At 39.3% G+C, this 17377-nt stretch overlaps 1 protein-coding gene across 5 annotated transcripts in view; it reads right to left on the bottom strand.

Annotated features, from left to right (window-relative positions):
* Positions 1-6518: 6518 nt before the first annotated feature.
* The window catches only part of adamts3 (ADAM metallopeptidase with thrombospondin type 1 motif, 3), an 82122-nt gene continuing 71263 nt past the window's right edge, over positions 6519-17377 (bottom strand). For all 5 annotated transcript variants that reach the window (XM_048243833.1, XM_048243835.1, XM_048243834.1 and 2 more), the window contains 3 exons: positions 14117-14324; positions 12392-12509; positions 6519-9558 (listed from right to left, as the gene is read on the bottom strand). In XM_048243833.1, the coding sequence (XP_048099790.1) occupies positions 9035-9558; positions 12392-12509; positions 14117-14324 (850 nt within the window). In that variant the 3' untranslated portion in view covers positions 6519-9034. The remainder of the gene's footprint in view (positions 9559-12391; positions 12510-14116; positions 14325-17377) is intronic.

Raw genomic sequence — 17377 nt, 5'->3', positions numbered from 1 at the left:
TATGTTAGAATTAAGGCAGAAAATATTTGTTCTGTGTGCATAACAGCAAAGAGTAAGATTGGCCAAACAATGTAGAGAGATTGATCAAATTATTTCCCCCACTTGTTTACTGATGTCCTCATCATTCCTGCTGGATAGAGAGATATGTGGGAGTGAGTGTGATCAATTCCATACCATAGGACGGGCAGCTCCCCCCATCTATTTTGAAATGACCTTAACAGCAAATACAATGAACGGCTTCTTGAATACCGAGAAAAATGTTGAGGCTGAAAAACAGTGGGGGGAAAAAATCAATACTAGCCTTGGCTGTAGGGAACAACAGGTAATGCTTAGTTTTGAACTGTTACTTCAAAATGAGCACCGGTTACCACTGAATGAAATGAAGACCATAGTTACATCCGCCAGATAAACATATTTTTGAAAAGAATACAGCAAATGAAAATGACATACACTAAAAACTTCTTAAACTCAAACTGGCCTATACATGGACACCCAACAGTGCATCTGAGTTCAAAGTAAGCTTGTAAAGCTCTCTATGCTATCAAAATAAATGTCATCTAAAATCTAGTGCAAAGTCTGAACAGCCAAGAGAGGGGTATTTTGTTTTACTATTCTCAGACATAATCCTGAATTGTAACTCCTTAAAAAGACACAAATTGGCTAATTTATGAGAAGGTGAGACTGCTCTGTTAGCGGCAAAATACCATGCTGCCTACCATAACACAAGGGCCCACAACTCACAAATCCTGACTTGGTGTTTGTATTTAATTTCTTGTACAAATATGTGTGTGTGTGTGTGTGTTTGTGTGTGTGTGTGTGTATGTGAAAGTGTAAATGTGTATAGACATAACTTTTCAAGTTACTGTTCATCAATGGTTTCCTGTATTTAAATGTAATTTTCACAAGTTAAATACTATGTGTGTGTGTGTGTGTGTGTGTGTGTGTGTGTGTGTGTGTGCGTGTGTGTATGTGCATTCAATTGAGAGAGAGAGAGATACACATTTTATAATGATAACAGGTAGAACTAGAGAATGTAATTCCAGGGAATTACGAGTGCATGAAAATGCAAAAATGGCTGTTGAATATTGTTTAAAATATAATCCAAGTAAAAAGATGGAGGTCAGATAGAGAAAAAAGTTTGGTGGGGAGTCATAGTTGATGACAACTGACAGTTGGAATGGCTGAACAGTTAAATAGTTGAGGAGTTTAAATAGTTACATTTGTGGGCAGAGGAAACAGTTGGCGGAAGTTGTAGTTGATGACAACTGGCAGTTAAAATGGCTGAACAGTTAGGGTACTTGAAGTCGTTGCTAGGTTGTTGCTAGGGTGTCCATGATGGCTACTATCAGAAATAAAAGAGTTACTACAGTGGTTTGCTAGTATATTCATGTTGGTTGCTATGGAATCTGACATAAATGCTTAATTTCAATGGTTGCTAAATTGGTTGCTAGGTAGGTGGTGGTTTAATATAGTAGGCTAGAGGCATAGTTGATGATAACTGACTGTTGGAATAGTTGAACAGTTAAATAGTTGGATAGTTTTAATGGCTAAATTATTTAAAATAGAATTATTGTAGTGATGACTTTTATTTTGAAACATTTGTGGGCAGAGGAAACAGTTGGCAGGAGTCATAGTTCATGACAACTGACAGTTTGAAAGGCTGAACAGTTAAATAGTTGGATAGTTAAAATGGTTAAATTATTTAAAATTAAATTATTGTAGTGAGGAGTTTTATTTTGAAACAGTTGTGGGCAGAGGAAACATTTTACGGGAGTCAAAGTTGTGACAACTGACTGTTGCTAGAGTAGTTATTGTGGTTGCTATGCTGGTTGCTAGGTTAATGATGTTGGTTGCTAGGTTTTAACTGTGAATATGGTTGCTAGGCTGTTGCTAGGCTACTTGTAGTCGTTGCTAGGTTGTTGCTAGGGTGTCCATGGTGGCTACTATCAGAAATAAAGGAGTTACTATAGTGGTTTGCTAGTATAATCATGTTGGTTGCTATGGAAACTGACATAGATGCTTACTTTCAATGGTTGCTAAATTGGTTGCTAGGTAGGTGGTGGTTTAATATAGTAGGCTAGAGGCATAGTTGATGATAACTTACAGTTGGAATAGTTGAACAGTTGAATAGTTGAAATAGTTTAAATGGTTAAATTATTTAATAGGGAATTATTGTAGTGAAGACTTTTATTTTGAAACAGTTGTGGGCAGAGGAAGCAGTTGAACAGGATCTGTAGCAGAGACGGTTGATAAAGCGAGACGATTCATAAGAGGGTAAATTCTGGCACGTTGTGACGTGGGGTTCGAAGCTGTCACGCCCATTTAGGAGTCTAGCAGGAGGTTCAGTGTCTATGTATTCCTATGGGAGAAATTAACATTGTCACAGAATATGACCAATCCCTTAGCCCTACATTCAGCGATGTAAGTTTTGAACCCATTTTCTAGAAGCCACATGTCTCCCTAACATTCCGACATTGAAATTGTATTTTCCAACTAAACAAATAAAGACAAAAAATAGCTTTGTTCGTGATCTATCACTGTCTCCTCAAAGCTCTGGTGCACAGCCACCTGTTCTCAGAGGCTCTAGACTCAGGAGATAGTTGATGAACTAACCTAACATATTTTTTGCTAGAACTAGTAGACTACCACAAAGTTGCTGAACATATGTTATTTCAGGTTTGTTTACAACAATATATAAGTTTAACCAAAGTTCTTAGCTGCTAGCTAGCTAGCGAACATTCCCATTCACTTTCCGTTTACTGTGCTAACGTTAGCTAGCTAGCTCGGTTAACAGGGCAAAATGAAATTATTCATTATTGCATTTTCATGCACTCTAACTAGAGAATGCAATTCCGGGGAATTACAAGTGCATGAAAATGAATCTAGGACAGACATAGCATAGCTTAATAAAAGTTGATAGTTTAGAAGTAGACAGTTTAAAAGTTGAATGTAGATAGTTTAAAAGTTGTTAATAGACAGATAGTTTAATGGAAGTTGATACACATCGTTTAATAAATGTTGAAAGTTTAAAATTTATATGTAGATAGTTTAAAAGTTGTTGACAGACTGATAGTTCAATGAAAGCTCTAGTTAGAGTGCATGAATAGTTTAATGCGTGTTGATAGACAAATAGTTTAAAGGCTCTATATAGGTAGATAGTTGACAATAACTGACAGTTGGAATGGCTCTAATGTTTGCTAGCAGTTATGCTAACAAAGCTAATTATTTTGACCAAGTTACTTTGTAAACTTAGCTCATGTTTTCTAGCAGTTTTGGAAAACATGCTAACTATGCTAACCATGTGACTTAGCTAATCATGTTTAGCAGTTATGCTAAAATGCTAACTATGCTAACAATGTTAACTATGCTAACCATGTTACTTAGCTAACTTAGCTAATCATTTGTAGCAGTTTTACTAAAAATGCTAACATGCTAACTATGCTGACCATGTGACTCAGCTAACTTAGCTAATCATTTTTAGCAGTTATGCTAACAATGCTAATGATGCTAGATAGTTGACGATAACTGACAGTTGGAATGGCTCTAATGTTTGCTAACAGTTATGCTAACAAGGCTAATTATTCTGATTAAGTTACTTAGCTAACTTAGCTCATGTTTTCTAGCAGTTTTGAAAAAATGCTAACATGCTAACCATGTGACTTAGCTAATCATTTTTAGCAGTTATGCTAAAATGCTAATTATGTTAACATGCTAACTATGCTAACCACGTTACTTAGCTAACTTAGCAAATCATTGTACACTATGCTAACCATATGACTCAGCTAATTTAGGTAATCATTTTTAGCAGTTATGCTAAAATGCTAACTATGCTAATAATGCTAACTAGCTAACTAGGTAGTGAGGACTTTTATTTTGAAACAGTCTAAGGCAGAGGATACAGTTGATGGGAGTCATAGTTGACAAACAGTTACAACAGTTGAACAGTTGATAACAGTTGAACAGTTAAAAAGTTGGATAGTTTAAAGGGACTTTTTAATTTGAAACAGTTTTGGGCACAGGAAGCAGTTGAACAGGATCTGTAGTCTTATAATACAGCCATATTGTATGCTTAAAGCCTGAGACAGTTGCTCCAGCTGGCCTGAACACCTGGCATAGGATTCTAATTGCTATTGTGATGTCATAATCTAATGTTAAGTCAATGGGGAAATTTTAGTAGTTTTTAATTAATAGTTTAAAAAGTATAAAAGTTAGAAAGTTGAAAAATACATAGGCAAAGTCACATAAGTAAGACCTACGCAACGCAGTGTTAAAGAAGTTTCTACGTTAAACAGTTGAAGCTGTATTAAACGCACAAAAAGCGTTAGAAGAAAAATAAGAAGAACTAGAAAATGTAATTTTGAGGAAATTACCAGTGCATGAAAATATAAACATACTGTATATTAACATAAAATGCAAAACAAACTTTTATTTGGAAACAGTTGGCAGGAGTCATAACAACTGACAGTTGAAATGTCTAAACAGTCAAATAGTTGAGTAGTTTAAATAGTTAAATTATTTAATAGTGAATTATTGTAGTGAGGACATTTATTTTGAAACAGTTGTGGGCAGAGGAAATAGGAACAGAATCTGTAGTCTTAAGAGAGCCAGATTGTATGCTTAAAGCCTGAGACAGAGTATATAGTTTAAAAGTTGAATTTAAATAGTGTAATGGATGTTGATAGACAGAAAGTTAAATGGATGTTAATAGGCAGATTGTTTAATGGATGTTGGTGGATAGTTTAATGGGTGGATGAGTGAATGGTTTGAAGAGGATGAATGGATAGAAAGTTGGATGGAATGTGCCTTATATCCTTGTAGAATGGAGAAACACAGAGAGAGTTGGCCTAGTTAAGCAGAAAGCAGTTGATAACAGGTGCAATCAGTTTAACTGGCCCTTTGATGGGTCCTAGTAGTGAGCAGCTGGAAGTTGATACAGGTGCAAATCAAGTTAATTAGCCCATTGTGATGTCATCAGCCCATGTTAAGTCTATGGGGAAAAATAAGCTCAAAAAGTATAAAGTTTACAAAAGTGAAAAATACATTCCCCACTTGTCCTTTTCAAGACCTACGTTACAAAGTTTGAACGAAGTTTCTACGTTAAACGGTTAAAGCTGAATTAGACGCAGAAGTTTGGTGGGAAGAATAATAATAACTAGAAAAGCATTTCCTGAAGGAAATACAGTGCATGAAAATGCAAAAATATGATGAGTTTATATGGTTAAATTATTTGCTTGGGACTTAGACTTACATGTGACTTAGCTAACCTAGCTAATCATTTTTAGTAGATATGCTAACTAGCATGCTAACAATGCTAACCATGTGACTTAGCTAACCTAGCTAATATTTCAGTAGCTATGCTAACTATGCTAACATGTGACTTAGCTAACCTAGCTAATCATTTTTAGTAGATATGCTAACTAGCATGCTAACAATGCTAACCATGTGACTTAGCTAACCTAGCTAATCATTTTTAAGCAGTTTTGCTAAAAATGCTAACAATGCTAACCATGTTACTTAGCTAACTTAGCTAATCATTTTTGATGACAAGTAACAGTTACAATGGCTGAACAGTTAAAAAGTTCAGTAGTTTAAAGGGTTAAATTGTTAAACTGTTAAAAAAAAAAAAAAAGTTAAACTGTTCAAGAGAAATTGCGTAAGGAAAAAGTGGTAAGCGGAATAATAATAAGTTGTTGTTGTTGTTGTTGCCTTGGAAGAACAGCACAGTGCATTTTCATGCACTGTAATAAGAAGAAGTTGTTGTTGCTTAGGAAGAACAGTACAGTGCATTTTCATGCACTGTAATAAGAAGTTGTTGTCATTGCCTAGGAAGAACAGTACAGTGCATTTTCATGCACTGTAAAAAGATGGCTTGAGGAGCAACGCACTCTGCAACCCAGCATGAAACAAAGTTAGGTTTAGTATATTAGGTATAGTATATTGAAATATAATTTTACTATATACCTCTGGCCTCGTGGCTACGGCCGAACAACACCCGTGGGAATATCCATGACCAATCCCACTCTCACTCGTGCTATATTGCTTAAATATACCACAGCGAGACACAACATTAGGTTTAGTATATTAGGCATAGTATATTAAAATATATACCACAGCGAGACACAACATGGCGAGACACAACATTAGGTTTAGTATATTAGGTATAGTATATTAAAATATATACCACAGCGAGGCACAGCATTAGGTTTAGTATATTAGGTATAGCATATTAAAATATATACCACAGCGAGAAACAATATTAGGTATAGTATATTAAAATATATACCACAGCGAGACACAACATTAGGTTTAGTATATTAGGTATAGCATATTAAAATATATACCACAGCGAGGCACAGCATTAGGTTTAGTATATTAGGTATAGCATATTAAAATATATACCACAGCGAGAAACAATATTAGGTATAGTATATTAAAATATATACCACAGCGAGACACAACATTAGGTTTAGTATATTAGGTATAGCATATTAAAATATATACCACAGCGAGACACAACATTAGGTTTAGTATATTCTTTATTGCTATGTGCTCCCCATTACAACAAACAGCATCAGTAGTGTACACTTCAATTCAATCTAAAAAAAGTACAAAAAAAAACTGCAAGCAATTAGAAATGACAATTACTCTAGTCAGAGCATTAATACTTAAACGCAACGGATAGTACAGGGATACATACAGCACAACACATATCCTATACAGCATATCTGTCTGAGGCTCAGGGATTGTCAATGTAACACCTAAAATACTAGCATCCTCTTGAACTTTGAAAGCTTTGCATAATATTAGCAGCAATTCATTGTAGGCAGCAAGTCAACAACATGTATGTAAAATGAGAACAATAGAACAACAATTTGTAATGCAGGCACTGTGTATCATCAACACTGTTACATATGTACTGTATATCACCTAAGCACACCATCTATATACTCTATTTTGCATTTTTACTCCTTTAGACTTGCCTGTTGCTGGGGTTATCTTTTTATAATGCTGAAATTTGGGTTCAAAGGGGACACATAGTCTACCTTCTACTTGACAGGATATCTCTGTCTGTGTTTCTGACACATCATTTTTTTTCCTATTTTTAAATAGCTGTGAGACAGCAGCCTTGTTGGGGTCCTATGCCTAACAGTGATAATACCCACTGATTTGCAGCTCTGCAGGGAGACTAAGACTACAAAAACAACTGGTGAAACAGCTTTCTCAGGTGATCAAATCTCAAGTACTGAGTATGTGTCCTGTGTATAACTAAGCTCTAAAACTGCTTAAATGCTTCTAAAATATATCAACAATAACAACAACAAAAAATGCAATCATAACTACATCGTATCATTACTCTCTGGCTTGAACCACATCCAATTTCAATGAAGAGTAGACATTCAGGAGAAATAGAAATGTTGTCTGTATAGGCTCTTCACAAACCTTTTTTTTTGTGTGTGTGCTTTTGGCAGATGCTGTCATACATTGAACAGAATAGGAACTTCAACCCTCAATAAATACTTAAAGTTCTCTATGTACAAGAGCTATACAGTCGCACTCTTGGAGTGTGCACGGCTGAACGGTAACTTCCATTGAAATAGAAAAACAAAATGGTTTTCTTGTTATTGCAGTCAGATGCATTGTGGTTGTGATATAACCCTTGTTAATAATAATAAATATCCTTCTTAGCCTTATTCAAAAGGAATACAAAACCAGCATGATGGTCAGTGAACCATGTTAAACATTCACGTCTTTTGTTAAGTCCATCTTTTGTATTTGTTTCACGGAATGATCTAATATACTCACGTGCCAACCTGAATGTTTTACGGTTCAAGTGTGACATTGACTGAGCACTTGATACAACTGGAAATACGTTTCCTTAAAAAAAACTAAAAAAAATCAATACAGTACACCAGTAGAGGGGAATGGGAGAGTAGAGAGGCTGTGGTAACAGCTGATTAGTGTACCGGCTAGATGTTGCATGAGAGACAAAACAATATGATATAATCCAGGCATTTCTACAGTTCACACCAACAGAACATCAAATTGAATACTGTGGAGTTTAGGATACCGAGTGGAAGTCTGTGGTGCTCATTCAAGAGGTAATCTCTGCAGATGCTTATAGCCTGTTGGCTACCTATTAGAACTGTGTGTGTAGAGTGTATAGAAAATTAATGAAACTCTAGACACATCAATGACTTGTGCCAAACACATCCACATGTACTTTTCCACATGTGTATGTGTGTGTGTGTGTGATTATATGTGCGTGTGTGTGTGTGTGTGTGTGTGTGCACATGCGTGTGTGTGTTTTATTTAACACTGTGGGGCTTAGGTGTTCTGAATGAACTGAGGTACACATCATTCAAGAGGTACTCTCTGCAGCTCAATTAAGATCTGACTTCAGGAATGACCAATACCATGACAGATTTAGTTGAAAATGTGTTTGCAAAAAATGTCTGCATAGAGAGCTGTTTTACATATGTATAAAAAGCACCAAATACGTGACTGCTTTTAGTATAAAATCCTCAGCTTAGTTTTTTTTTCTTTAAAATAATACTGACATTTTACATATATAGTATTTACAGGAAATGTTTATAAATATCTAAATCTGTCAATAACATAGGTGAGCGCCAGTAAACACAAAAGTAACTTAAGTCTCATATTCTAAACAACCAGAGCCATTTTCCTACTGAGTAAGTGAAGCCGATGTGCAAGCCCAAGATGACCAAGCAATTGGTAAACGGACACTCCAGATTTTTTTTGCCACGCCTGTCTCATGTTGCAGAGAAAATGACTCATGTTTAGACCATTTCTGCGAGGGGGGTTTAGTTTGGGGCACTGCGTGTGTATGGGATTGGGGTCTATGATCTGAAAGTGAACCAGCACTTTTCTCTCTCTCTCTCTCTCTCTCTCTCTCTCTCTCTCTCTCTCCTACTCTCGATCAATCCTAATCTCTTGCGAGGGCCTTGTGCAGTTAAAAACAAATGCTGTACATCTACTCAAAAGAAAGAGTTCAGGAGAGGCTGGCCACCCAGCTTCACCGCTGCACTTCGCTGAACGCCGGGAGCCGCCGAATGTCCGTGCTGGGGCTGTCCGACCTCCTGGCATTGTCGCCGCCGCCGCCTCGCTTCCCGGCGCCGTGCGTGTTGGGCGGGGCGGCCTGGCTCTTGCTGGTGTGAGGTGCCGTCTGCCGGGTGGCCTTGCTGCCCTCGGAGCCTCCGCCGCCGCCTCTTCGCTGCGGTGGGGGCGTCGGGCCCGTTCTCGGGGAAGAGCGTCCGCCCGCGTTGGTCCCCCTGGAGGAGGTGAAAGAGGTCTGACGCGGCGGAGGACCAGGGAGACCGGCGAGGCCTGCGAGGCTCCCGTTGGCCGACAGCGTCTCCAGGAGCTGGGAGGCCGAGCCGAAGCGCACCTCTTCCTCCCCCTCGGACAGCAGTGGCGCCAGCGTGCCGCTCCGCTTGCTGCAGGACTCGCAACACAGCTTGTTGTAGCCGGGGATGGAGCAGTAGCGGGCCAGGACCTCCATCTGGCAGAAGATGGACTTATCCCCGGCACACAGCTCATCTGCACACAGGAACACAGGAAGACTCTCAGCTGCTCTCTCTCTCGTTAACAGAGACAGACACATCATATTCTGTTTAGTAACAGCTGGTGGGAACAGCAGGGATTACTGGCCAAAATGACCGTTGCAGGGTTGATAGTACAGTATAGTCGAGGTTGGAGCATATGGGGTGTAGGATGTTTGCCAAATAAAAAATTGCACTATAATGATAGTACTAACTAAAAATTATTTTTCTTCCAGTCAGTTTATCCAGGAGCAACATATCCACACTGATAAAACAAGCAAGACAAAAAAATCACATCACTCTACTGTATGTTATTTTGACATTGCATGCTAATTCCAGTATAAATAATTAAGTATAAATAAATTCTCTTTGTCTAACTCTGCTGAACGAGATCTGTATTTGTGGACAACTAATGTGGCCAAACCCAATCTAAACATGACTGTTTTTGTCTGTGTACACAGGTGGTGGAGATAAACAAAAGCGTCTCTAGTGAAATAAAAAAAACAGCTTTGAGAGAAACAAAGGCCTTCCTGTGGCTCCTGATCCAATTAAATGACATACTGCCTACAGAGGCAATCATGGGGCCCGCTTTTCTCCACTACCCCCCATACCATCCCACACTACATGATGGGTCGCGGAGGCCTCTTAATTAATTTCCATCGTAATAACTTTATTCCATTAGGCTTATGCACCATTTGTTCTCTGGCAGGGCCCCTGGGGTCTTTAAAGTTTGCTGATGAAAAACAGACGCACATGAAGCACTCTCTGGAGAGTGGTTGATCACTCCACTCGCCCCCGAAAAATAAATAAATATATACATAAAAAACATTTAATTCTTCTCTCAGCTGGAGGGGCTAAAATTAATTAATTTACTGTGCATTATTGTGTCCACAAAGAACAAATGGTATGTGTGAGAGGTAGGGGTGAGAGTGTGCCCTATATTTCCAATTAATACAACTCTAAATGGAAGGGTCAGGGGGAGGGTCTGCAGGACAGAAGTTGTACTCTAGATGCTTTTATTCCTCAGGTTCAAGCACACAAAGGGCTTCAGGCAAAAAGGATTCCATTCAATGTAATCTACAGTAGTGAGGCTAGTGTGGGGTAGAGGCTAAGCACTCCAATGGATACTTAACTGTAATAGCTTTCACAGCTGCAAGGTAAGGTAAGTAAGGGCATGCTTGTCTTAACACAATACCATGCAACAATGTGCCACTATATACTATCATCTTCAAATTAATTTCAATGGGAAGGCAGATAAACACCCATGTTGATCCCAGCATGTTCCCAATAGCCATTCAGAATAAAACAGTATACAGTTCTGTGTTTTTTCTGTAGTTTTACACTCCATTACACTACAACTCCATAGTGCTGCTTTAAGGAGAGCGTCTTTTAGGGATAGAAAATCAAAGTCAGATGACAGACCAGTTTAATATCTAAAGTCAGTGGTTGAGCAACTAAAATCAAAGAGCAGGATAAAAGGAAAGCATAGCCCTGATGTGTTAAAAAAGACAGTATATATCCATCTATCTATCTACCTGTGCGCACACCTGGGAAACTAGATAATAATGATGGTGGTAGTTGTACCACCATCATTATGAAGTGAAGTAGTATCACAGATCGTTATGAAGTACCACCATCATTATGAAGTGAAGTACCATCACAGAGGCTAGATAATAGCAGAGCCCGTTTACATTCTCTGCTACTAGTGTTTCTTAATGCAGCTTCTTCTGCTGTGTAACGTAGTAACAGCGACACCTCTGTTCAGGAGAATATTGCAACTAGTGTCGTGACCACGACGCGCGAGTATAAATGGTTATGGCGCTTCTGTGACGTCACATTGTCGCGCTACCGGTCGGGTGCGTCGAGTATGTGGAACGTTTTAGAGTGTTTTGGAGAGTGCTCTAACTGATATGGCAACTTGGCAGTGAGGTATCTTTATGCATCACATGCAAAAAAAGAGGTATAAGGAAGATATTTCTCGGTAGAAAAAAATTCTAACTTCCTAACTGCACTGTTAATGTTCCACATTTAAAGAATTATGTAAAGTAAAATAAATATGATATCATAAAAGTTGGATGCACCAATTGAGTCATAGGGCTTAGATTAATTATTTAAGCTATTTCAACTTGTACTGTTGGGGAAAAAATATGAAATAATGGAGCAACCAAAATCTCACATCTTCATGCCACTCTGAGAATGGGTATAAAGAACAGCCTCCAGAAAGAAATGTAAAACATTCTGGACCACTTTTAAAAACAGCATGACAAAGACATTTTGAGACTTTGAAGCACAAGGAGGACAAAGTAAAACAGTCCAAGTTCTGCCCAAGACATAACGCCATAACAACTAAGAGCCAGGTTTGAAAGCGCCCTAAAAACCATGTGTACAAACGTTGTGTTGCATTTTGCCTTTGAAGTGTTCTATACAGTATACAGTGTATCCTGACTAGACTGGCCAAGACCAGAGCTGCATGTCTAAGTGGAGTAAAGCTGAACAAAAGAGTTCCGTATCAGATACCACTGTCTACAAATACACAATTCGGACACATCTCCAAATGCTTTAAATAGTTACACCAGAATGCAGGGGTTTCCCTGCTACAGGCTGTGCATTGGGAGGGAGGTTTTCTAAATGTACATGTTGTACAGCCATTGTTCAGTACTAGCTGGCTACCATTGTACCTTTTTACAGGAGTTGGTAAATGGAAAATCAAAAGCTTTGAGTTGCAGAGAAAGAAAATCACACAAATAGGAGCATCTACAGGTTGGACAATTGAGTGTCTTATGATGTCCTGGTGATTGTGATGTTTACATGTGGCTGTTTGTACGACGCACCTTGACAGGGCCCTGGTCTGCACGTCCGAATCGTCTCAGGCCTCTCCCCACCGCACTGGTCACCGATGCGACACGTCACCAGTCGCCGTGATACCCCTTCCCCACAGGTCACTGAACACTGCAGGGGAAAAGACACATACAGGGTGACTTAAGATTCATACAAACAACACAAGACAACAACAACATTAACAAGGGCGACATTAGCATGACATAGGTGGTGTCCACAGAGCAAGTAGAACTGTTGAAACCTGAATGCCCCTCCCCCAGCCTCATTATAATGACAAACATGTTGCATCTCACTACGCCAACTGTTTTTAGGGAACGTAGATCATTTAAGGCACCTAAAATATACACTGAGACCGGTGTGATTTCACACATTTCTTCAAAACATTGATACACTGGCTAAGGCTACACCAGCAGGTCATTAAAAAGGAAGAACCTGTGAACCAAGGTACTAATTAGGCCTGAACAACAAACACACCAGCTGTTGTTAGCTGCACACTGACTGAAAAACACATCAGCGTTGAAGGATTCTGATATTCTCCTACTATCTTCAGCATATTTATTGTCCTTGCTCGTTATAAATCCCCTCCATACTTTAATGTCAGTGCTCATCAGAATGAAAAGTAGGCAAACCTACTCACATAAACATGTATCAGTCTAGACACATACTGTACACAAGCAGCCAAAAGGCCTTTTAAATCCTAATGTAAAAAAGAGATGGAGATTGTCAGGATATGAATATGATAATACACAAAACAACAGTGTTCAGGATAAACAATAAATGAAACCAAACTCTGTGAAGACTTACTGCAACCAAAACAACCAACTGCCAAGAATAGAATAGAATCAAATTGTCAACTGTGCACTTGAATAATTAAATCTCAGACCTAACAGCTGGTGCTTACAAGAGTGAATATACTGTGTGTAATGTGCCGCAGTGACAGCTCAATTATTATGAAGTAGGCCTAGTTATTACACAGAAACAGATGCACACCATGCTCTCAACATATTATAAAAACTTGTCTCATTGCGACAACTCCATAAGATTCAGCAAGCGCTAAAAACCCTGATGGGTTCATCTAATACCAATCCATACATCTGCACTCAGGGGTCCATTCCAATAGTGACCAACTTATTTTATTCAGGCTTCAGTCAAAATCTTTTGAATTTGTGTAAACACAGCCACTAATCAGGTGCTGGCTGATGGAAGCAGGGACATATGAATGAATATCAAGCCGGACTACCGCACACACTGCATTTACTGACATTTTTATTGATAGCGAACAACACGTTTAGACTGCATGCATCATCAGATCTGCTCCACACACCACAAACCCATGAATCAGTGACTCCTTACCAGATCGAGAGCATGTTTTCAGCATCAGTCAGCACCAAATCTTGAGCCGGTGAATTGACGATTAACGCTTCAGCGTGGACAGTGTCTTCATCACAGTTTGACTCTGATGAAGACACTGTCCGTATTGAAACGTTAAGTCACCAGCACCATTAAAGCTCAGTTCAACTATTTGTGTGCTCTGGTCCTTTTGTTGGTTCAGTCTTTTGAAGTGGCCCAAGGCTTACTATTAAAGTTACAGTTGACTGATATTTAGCAGACACTTTTATCCAAAGTGACACAGACTATCAACAGCGGCAATCAAACCCGGGTCGACCAATTGTCAGTCAGTGACGTTACTGCCGCTGCTCCCCCTCCGGTGGGTTTACCTCGGACCAGGGTCCTGTCCTCCACGGGGCCACACAGGGCACTCTGTTGCAGGGCCTGCGGCTCTCCGGCTTCTCCCCGCTGCAATACTTGCTGTGGACGGAGCGGTTGGTGCCCTCATGGAGGAACTGCACGCAGCGGACCGTGCGGATCTGGTAGCCCAGGCTGCCGCAGGTTTTGGTGCAGTGCTCCCAGTCCTCCGCAATCCATCTGCAGGAAGAAAAAAAGAGAAAGAAAAGGAAAATAAAAGGATAATGAAGATTAAAGGCCAGAGCTCTGGGCTGCAGACAGAATACTGAATTACTGAATCACAGGGTCAGTCCCTGCCCCGTCACTGCAAGCGCCTCATGCTTATCCTTAGTACATTCATGTGGATCCTAGTTTTAGTATCTTTAGTATCTTTTACTGTTCATTTTCTCTTTTATCATCATGTTTATGTAGTTGTGTGTGGTGTCTTAAGCTACTGGGACCTTGAATTTTCCCTTGGGGATCAATAAAGTATCTATCTATCTATCAAATATAAGAATATACTGTACATCTCATCAAGGGACTTTTAAAATGCTGGGCATATTTTCTGTGCTGTTCCAATTACCAGTGACCCAAAGGCAGAATGGAACAGAAGGCAGATTAATAGACCTGCATTCTTCTCTTTGTAGAGCTCTATTGTTAGTCTGAATCTGTTCACATAGCCAAAAAATAATGTCGGCCATTGCCATTCACCAAGGAGGCGTCTTCCTCACCACTGATGCTTTCCCTGCTTTCTATTTGCTTTTATCTATTGAGAAAAAAATTACAGATAAAAAAATTACAGAATTTTCACCCCTCTCAAATGTCTACATAAGCTTAATTTATCTTGTGGGAGCCCCGAAGTGCCGAGCTGAACAGGCATTCAATCTATTTAGAAACGATCTGAAGAGCAGAGCAACGAGAACTCCACCTGACCTAAGCACCTGGCCTGACCCCAACTGAGCCAGGACGTGAGCTGAACAACAGCAATATGTTATAGAGTACACACTGGACACAGTTGTGTGGTTAAGAGACCTGAGTTATTCCTCACAGTCGCACACAGGGTAAACCTACTGTACTGTAAAGGTAATATTTTATTCATGTCATGAAACCTTGCACTGTGACAGCGCTCCTGTAGAAAGCTCAGCACTGTTTGTCATGCAGGGTGAATAATTATTTAAATCAACCAACACATGGTGGGCCTCCAGGGATTATCATTTTGTGTGTGTGTGTGTGGCCACAGTAGGTGTGTGCCTGCAATTGCAAGTACAATTAAATCGATCACAGCAGGATGCTTAGCTGTAAAACATTCAGAGCATGACAGATGGTTCTGAGGCTTCCCATTGGCACACCATTTCCATAGACATCTTTCAAGGAAAAATTATTTGTAACATGAATTTTTTCTTTATGGTGAGGCGGCTCACGGGTCATTCATGGTTCATTCGTTTTCAGGAACTTCCTTTTAAAAACACCATACGTATGCCATGACACAGTCCATTTAAGAGTTCAACCAGTTCCACCTGATGTGGTTAGCACCATCATGTAGCAGATTCTTTGATACAGGTAAGAACAAAATGATTCACACCCCTGGCAAATATTGATTTAATATTGACCTGGTGACCTTCTCATAGTAAATGTTAACACTAAAACATCAGATAGTCTGCCGAGAGACCTGCCTCAATAGGCAGCATTGGGCCATTAAACCACACCATGATCCAAAACATACAGCCAAACAAGGCAAGAAATGTTTAACAGAGAGTAATATCAACATTTTAGAGTGGTCCAGCCAGAGTCCAGACCTTAATCCGTCAAAAACAAAAATGAGCACTATGACTATGAGCACTATCACTATCACTATGAGCGCTAGATATAAAGGTGTTTCCATTGATTATTTAAAAAGGGTATGAATCATTTTGGATATGCCATTTTACATAAACATGTTGAAAAAGATGAGAAGGCTTCTTTTTTTATTCAATGTGTCTACCACAGTGTCTTACAACCTTTAGCCACGTGGCAGTGTCATTTTCAGTCAGACCAAACATATTGATCAAGAGAAAATCAACATTAAATCAATATTTGCCAGGGTTATGAATAATTTTGTTCTTAACTCATTGAGTGCCAAAAACGTAATATTACGTTTTTAGCTTTTTTTTTAATTACGAAACTAGACATTAGACATGATTTTGGGAACTCTGTGATGAATGGAAATGAAATATATGACGATCGAAAACTCATGAAAACGCACAATCTGGACATTTTATCATAACTCGGTTGCCGCTTTGGGTTGAATCAGTGACGCATGCACGTCAGGTCAAAACCAGGCCATTTTCGTGGGTCTATCACTAGGTGGCAGTCTCGCCAGGTCTCGCTGATCACTTCCTGGAAAGTTTACAGGCTTCATACTTCATGAAAGACTTCATATTTCATGAAAGACGATACTATATATCTCCATTTCTAAAAAAAAAAAAAAACAGCGATTTTGATGAAAACTAGCCACTGTTTAGCTTGGGATTTCTCAGGAACAGAGTCGTGTAGAAATACACGGTTTGCACCCACTGAGAGCTTAAAGTCTCACCTTTTAAACGAGCCATTGTATGTGTTCATAGCTATAACACAGAATATGCTGTGGCTGTACAAAAATCACCAACAATGGTCTAGATCATGTGCCCCCCTCCCCCCCACACCCCACACCCACCACACACACAATTATGATATTCACTTCAGTTAAGCCACTTAAATCGGTGCTAGGCTATACTATGCTATGCAATGCAATGAGTTTTCATCATATTTTCGACGTTTGGCTTTGTTGCCCATATTAGGCTCGTGCAGCGATAAAATGTGACAAATCTGTTATCGGAACGTCACATATTACCGTCATGTAGGCCTAGCCCATAGACATAATATACATAGACGCCGCATTGGCTGCTGGAAACAAGAAATGCGGCCGCCATTAGACCGGTCATACTCCTCGTTGCGTTGCAGAAGACACAAGATGACAGCACTGTGCAGCATGTTCCTTCTCAAATCGGCGGACCATAGTCGGGGGATTTACTTTTCACAAGTAAGATTTAACATAACCGTACTATTGGTTGTATTTTGTGAATAGAATATTACCAGAGCTGAGAAGGAGCAATCTTTGATATTACTGTATGAAAATCGTAGCCATATAGCTAGGCTATGTTTACTCGGTGTTCACCCGGCTATGAACTGAGACTTGATAAGTCATATTCCATAACACTGACTTAGATTACAACTGA

This window comes from Alosa alosa, chromosome 5 (genome assembly GCF_017589495.1).
Source record: "Alosa alosa isolate M-15738 ecotype Scorff River chromosome 5, AALO_Geno_1.1, whole genome shotgun sequence".
In the NCBI taxonomy this organism is placed as follows: Eukaryota; Metazoa; Chordata; class Actinopteri; order Clupeiformes; family Clupeidae; genus Alosa; species Alosa alosa.
The sequence above is the reverse complement of the archived record's forward strand: the minus strand, read 5'-3'. Positions and strand labels throughout refer to the sequence as shown.